The sequence below is a fragment of the Colobus angolensis genome, unplaced genomic scaffold (genome assembly GCF_000951035.1).
Source record: "Colobus angolensis palliatus isolate OR3802 unplaced genomic scaffold, Cang.pa_1.0 Scaffold303, whole genome shotgun sequence".
NCBI lineage: Eukaryota > Metazoa > Chordata > Mammalia > Primates > Cercopithecidae > Colobus > Colobus angolensis.
In genome coordinates, this window is record NW_012116300.1 from 846,954 (window position 1) to 853,289 (window position 6,336).

The 6,336-nt window shown below is 54.2% G+C and overlaps 1 protein-coding gene across 1 annotated transcript in view; it reads right to left on the minus strand.

Annotated features, from left to right (window-relative positions):
* Window positions 1-6,336, minus strand: part of MMP25 (matrix metallopeptidase 25) — a 36,994-nt gene that overhangs the window by 4,495 nt on the left and 26,163 nt on the right. The window contains exons 5-6 of the mRNA XM_011950256.1: window positions 4,218-4,353; window positions 3,816-4,108 (exon numbers count right to left, since the gene is read on the minus strand). Of these exons, the coding sequence (XP_011805646.1) occupies window positions 3,816-4,108; window positions 4,218-4,353 (429 nt within the window). The remainder of the gene's footprint in view (window positions 1-3,815; window positions 4,109-4,217; window positions 4,354-6,336) is intronic.

Below are 6,336 nucleotides of genomic sequence, written 5' to 3' on the forward strand. Positions count from 1 at the left end.
ATCCATCCCTGCCTCTGTGCATGCATCTGTCCATCCATCCCTGCCTCTGTGCATGCATCTGTCCATCCATCCCTGCCTCTGTGCATGCATCTGTCAGTCTATCCATCCATCCCCGACTCCTTCTTCGTATCAGCTCATCCACTGTTCAGTGCTCACAACTCCCTCATCCTAAGACGCTCATTGGACCTATTCCCTCCCCTCACCCCACGCGGCTCTCTGCCCTCCCTTCCCAGTCAAATTCTCCAGCCAGTGGTCTCAACTCAATCTTCACTTCCTCTGCTCCTCTCATGCCTAAGCCCACTGTGGCCTAAATTCTTCCCCAACGCGCTGGGTCTACAGGCACTAAAAAGGTGACTTTGTCCCTGGATGACCAAATACAAGCCAATGTAACTTACTGGGCTTGTTTTTTCCCCAGCCACGGCTGACCACTTCCTCCTTCACTCTTTGGGCTGTCTTTCTCCATCTCTGTTGATGCCACCTACCTCTTCATGGCGGGGTTCTCTGTAGCTCTGTATCTGACCGTCACGTTCCACCCTTTCCTCCCAGAAGCTCGCCAGCCCCCATGGACTGCTGGCTCTCAAGGCGGCCACTAGCCCAGCTCTGACAGCAGATGGCAATGCACACTATGCGGCCCGGGGCAGGCGCTGTGCTGAGAGGCACGGGTGAATCGCTCATTTCATTGGCAAGCCCATACCACCAGCAGGCACCATTCTCCTTGCATTTCTCAGGCGAGGAACCTGAGACAATGAGGTGAAGGAAGTTGTTCATTACGAGGGGAAGCACCCTGACTTACTTGAATTCAACTTTGAAGCCCACATCCTCTTTTTGTGTGTGTGTGACAGGGTCTCACTGTGTCACCCAGGCCGCAGTGCAGTGGTGTGAACACAGCTCATTACCGTCTCAACCTCTCTGATTCAAGCAATCCTCCCGTTTCAGCCTCCTGAGTAGCTAGGACTACAAGCCTCCACGCCTGGCCGAAGCCCACATCTTAACGTTGTGGCACACAGTCTCCCCAGTTTTTCCTCGCCCAAGCCCTCCGCAGGACCTAGGCACCTCCCTGGCTGCCCCTTTCCCCCCGTCACTCAGGCTCCCCAGCAGCCCACAGCCAATGTAGTTAATATGGGGCTACAAAGAGCTGGGCCTGGCCTCAGGCGGGATCGCCTCCCTGGCATTGCCATCCCTGCTGCAGAGCTCCCATGGGATCAGGCTCCTCTCCAGCTGAGACCACATCCTCACTCAGCTTCTAGACTGTTCCTGCTTCCCATCCCCCTCAGCACATGGCCCCTGAGAAACTGCTTGCACAAGAATTTCCCTCTGGAGCTCCACCTCTGGGGGACCTGACCTCAGACAGAGGAGACCAGGCTCTAGGGCAGGACCCTCAACTTCCTGGGCCCCACCTGTATGGCCGGCCTGGAGCTCTGCAGACTCCCACCCAGACCTGCACTCGTGCCTGCCTTCTGCAAGCCTGTTCCTCCCTCTCACACTCTCCCACCTGCATTAACAGCACCACCAGGACACCATCCTCCAAAGGCCTCAGCCTTATCTCTCCTGTCACCAGGATCCAGCCAGATCTCAATCCGTGCCCATCCTAACTGAACCTCCCTTAGATCCGTCCACCGGCCCCTTCCCCGGGAGCACACTCCACCATCTCATGCCTGGACCGTGCGAGAGCTTCCTGCCTCCCTGCCTCTATCCTACCCCGGGACCCCGCTGAAGTTGATGATAGTTCCAGGATGCAAAACCCCTTAATGATTCCCCAACTGAACAAAGGCTTCCACATGCTTTCAAGGCCCTTGGTGATCCGGGACCTGCCACCTTCTGCAGTCTCCCTGCTGACGCCATAGTTTTGGCTTCCAGCCTCAGATGTCCCAGGTCATTTCCCTGCTCACTGGCTCCTCGTACCCCTGACTCAGCAGACTCGCTGCTTTCCTATTGGATCTCAACCCTGTGTACCCGGGGAGAGCAGAACCCTGTATGTCTGCTCTTGCGCTAGTAGGCGCTCAGTGTGTATGTGTGGATATTCACATATATATATATTTGAGATGGAGTTTTGCTCTTGTTGCCCAGGCTACAGTGCAGTGGCACGATCTCGGCTCACTGTAACCTCTGCCTCCTGGATTCAATAGGTTCTCCTGCCTCAGCCGCTCCAGTAGCTAGGATTACAGGTGTGCGCCACCACACTCGGCTAATTTTTTGTATTTTTTAGTAGAGACGGGGTTTCAACATGTTGGTCAGGCTGGTCTCAAACTCCTGACCTCAGGTGATCTGCCCGCCTGTGCCTCCCAAAGTGCTGGGATTACAGGCGGAAGCAACGGCGCCCGGCCTATATTCATATATATATGGAGGGAATGAAGTCACCTCTTCTAGGAAGCCTCCTCTTGCCCAAGAGCTTTGGGCCAACATCTCTGAGCCCTTGCAGGCTTGAGGACGTCCTCTGCTGGGACTCTGTGCAGCTGTGTCACTGTGGGTTTTGTCATTGCCAGTCACTCTTCTGACTCAGCTGCCAGGTAAAGATTTGTTTTCATCTCTGTAAGCCCCCAACTGTGGATTGGAGCTAGGCACCTGCTAGACCTCTGTGATGGTCGATTTGGCCCAGCTGTCGTGCCCAGCTGGTTGGTGAAACACCAGTCTAGATGCTATGGTGAAGGTGCTTTGTAGACGCAATTAACATCTACAATCAGTTGACCTTAAGTCAAGTAGATCATGCTCCATAGTGTGGCTGGGGGTGGGGTGGGGGCAGAGCCAATCGGTTCAAGGCCTTGAGAGCAAAAGCTAAGGTTTTCTGGAGAGGAAGGAATTCTGCCTCCAGACTGTCACTGAAATCCGGAGTTGCCAGCCTGCCATACAAATTTTGGACTTACTAGCCCCTACAATCCTGTGAGCCAATTCCTTAAAATAAATCTCTTTACATACACACACACACACACCCCTCCCCATACACACATACACACACAGACACTTCCCACACACACACATCCTATTGGTTTTGTTTCTCTGGAGACCCCCCAGCTGATAGAGCCTCCATCAATAAATATAAGTTAAACCTAATTATTGGCCAGGAGTGGTGGCTCATGCCTATAATCCCAACGCCTTGAGAGACCAAATTGGGAGGATCACTTGAGCCCAGGAGTTCAAGACCAGCCCTGGCGACACAGTGAAGCCCGGTCTCTACAAAAAATTTTAAAACTAGCCAGGTGTGGTGGTGCACATCTGTGGTCCTGGCTACGTGGGTGGCCGAGGAAGGAGGATTGCTTGAGCCCAGGAGGTGAAGGCTGCAGTGAGCTGTGATCGTGCCACTGCACTCCAGCCTGAGCAAGATAATGAGATCCTGTTTCTACAAAAAGTAAAAAAAAATAAAGCCAGGTATGAAGGTGTGCACCAGTGATCCCAGCTACTCTGGAGACTGAGGTGGGAGGATTGCTTGAGCCAGAAGTTCATAGTTGCAGTTAGCTCTGATTGCACCACTGCACTCTAGCCTGAGGAACAGAGCGAGACCTTGTTTTTTTTTTTTTGAGACGGAGTCTGGCTCTGTGGCCCAGGCTGGAGTGCAGTGGCGCGATCTTGGCTCACTGCAAGCTCCGCCGGGTTCATGCCATTCTCCTGCCTCAGCCTCCAGAGTAGCTGGGACTACAGGCCACCCGCCACCGCGCCCGGCTAATTTTTTGTATTTTTAGTAGAGACAGGGTTTCACCGTGTTAGCCAGGATGGTCTTGATCTCCTGACCTTGTGATCCGCCCACCTCGGCTTTCCAGAAAACTTATTCTGGCCGAGACCAGACCTGGCAAGAGGATCTCTCATAAGAAAGGAGATTTTACCTGTTGACCCAAAAGTCCAAGTCTCCTCATCGTCAAAGTGAGTGTCCCCGGAGATGGGGTGCTCCCCGGGGAAGAAGGCATGGGCTAGAGTGCCCCCCAAGCCGTCGAAGGGGTAGCTGTCCTGGTGGAAGGCGCGGGCAAAGTCGATGAGGATGTCGGGCTCCTGGGCCTGGGGGGAATCCGCCTCATGAAATGTGAGGTCTGACTCCATGCCCCAGGCCATCAGGGCATAGTTCATGAGGACCCGCACGGTCTCCTGGCTCAGCTGGGAGCTCTGGGGGAAGGAACGTACCCTGGGGAGAGGGGAGCAAGGCGTAAGGGGAGCCGTGGAGGGAGCAGGCAGCCATTCAAAGCTGGAGCCCAGCAGGCAGGCCCAGGGTGCGGGTGGGTCCCGGGACCTACCTCCATGTCAGGGTTCGCTTCTTCCACACGCTGCCGCTCAGAGCATACCGGCGACGCCGCCTGACCAGCCCCGCCACCCCCAGCACATCAGGCAGGGAGCAGCGGGGCTTTCGCATGGTGGCCACTGTCCCTGGGTCTGTGGGAGACATTTGGCGATGTGGGGGAAGGGGGTGCACAATAGGAGAGCCTTAATCATAGCACCAGTCAACTTTCTACACGGGAAAACTGAGGCTCAGAGGGCTTAAGAAACGTGTCCTCGAAGGCCCCACAGCCCAGATTTGCACCCAGGCAGTCTGCCTCTGGAAGCCAGCTCCTACCAAGCTATTCCCACTGCCCTTTGGAGTGGCATCACCTGGCCTGGGACAAACTGGCTGCATGCAGGTGGTGCTCAGAGGCTCAGGCCAGGATTTCGCATCCAGCTTTCCTGGGCCCTGGTGGGCAGACTCTGGAGAAAGGAGCCCTGGGTATGCAGTGAGGACCTTTGAGGCTGGAACCCTCTGGGAGCTGTGCAGGCCTCACACCATCACTGCCAAGCTCTCCTCAAACCCCGGTTAAGTCCAAAGTCCCCAGGCCGGCTGGGTCTCTGGCCTCCCATGGCAAGTCACCCCCTCCCGGGTTAGTTCTCTCCGGGGTCCCCTTTCCCAGTCAGGCTCCATCCCCAGTAACCTCATCTCCAAATTAAGGTCAAACTGCGTCTCATTTGTTGAGGCAGCAAATAGTGGTGAAGGACATATAGATGCCAGACACTGTTCTAGGCTGTTGGTGAGTCACCAGGACAGAGAAAGGGCCTACCTTTCCTTATAGTGAGCCAGATCCTTCACATTCCCTCTTCTTACCCACTTAACCCCACAGAAGAGTTCCCTGGCCCTGCCTCCAAAATATACACCCCGAATCTAACTACTCCTGGCCACATACGCCACCCATCCTCCTGCCACCATCCCTGATGTGGACTCCGCAGCCATCTTCTGCCTGGTCTCAGGGCTCCTGCCCTTCATTCTCCATCAGGACTCAGAGGAAGGTTAAAACTGCAAGTCAAGGCCGGGCACAGTGGCTAATGCCTGGAGTCCCAGCACTGTGGGAGGCCAAGCTGGGCTGATCGCTTGAGACTAAAAGTTTGAGACCTGCTTGGCCAACATGGCAAATCCCTGTCTCTACTAAACATACAAAAAAATTAGCTGGGCATGGTGGCGGGTGCCTGTAGTCCCAGCTACTCAGGAGGCTGAAGCACGAGAATCACTTGAACCTGGGAGGCAGAGGTTGCAGTGAGCCGAGATTGCGCCACTGTACTCCAGCCTGTGCAACAGAGAGAGACTCTGTCAAAAAAAAAAAAAAAAAGAACTGCAAGTCATACCAAGTTCCAAGGTACTTCCCTTCTGAGAAACACTTGCGCAGTTGCTAATCACCCTTGGAATCAACCCCAATCACCTTTCAGGGCCCTTGGCTGAGGCCTCTCGCCAGAGCTCTTCAATGCTCCTTTCGCTCCAGGCACACAAGCTTGTGCGTGCCATGGGGTCTTTGCACTTGCCCGGGACATTCTTCTTCCACATCTTCCCATGGCTGGTTCCTCCTCTTTGTGGTCTCATATGACACTTTTCAGAGGGACCTGCCCTAACCTGACCAGCCCCTCAGTGCCAATAGCATTTTATTTTTTTCCAAACACTCACCACTATCTGAAATTATCTTGCATATTTATGTTCTTGATTTCTCTCTCTTCCTCAAGAAAGTTACCTGCATGAGAGCAGGAACCTTACCGACTTTATTTATCACTATACCATTGGAGCTGAAAGGGCATGGCGTCTAAGACATGCTCAAAGTGTATTTTGTTAGAGAGACTGGGTCTCCATGTGTTGCCCAGGTTGGAGTGCAGTAGTGCAATGATAGCTCACTGCAGCCTTGAACTCCTGAGCTTAATCAATCTTCCCACCTCAGCGTTCGGAGTAGCAGGGACCACAGGCCTATGCCACTACACTCGGCTAAGTTTAAAAAAATCAGGCTTTAGGCCAGGTGCAGTGGCTCATGCCTGTAATCCCAACACTTTGGGAGGTGGAGGCGGGCAGATCATGAGGTCAGGAGATCAAGACCATCCTGGTTAATACGGTGAAACCCCACCTCTACTAAA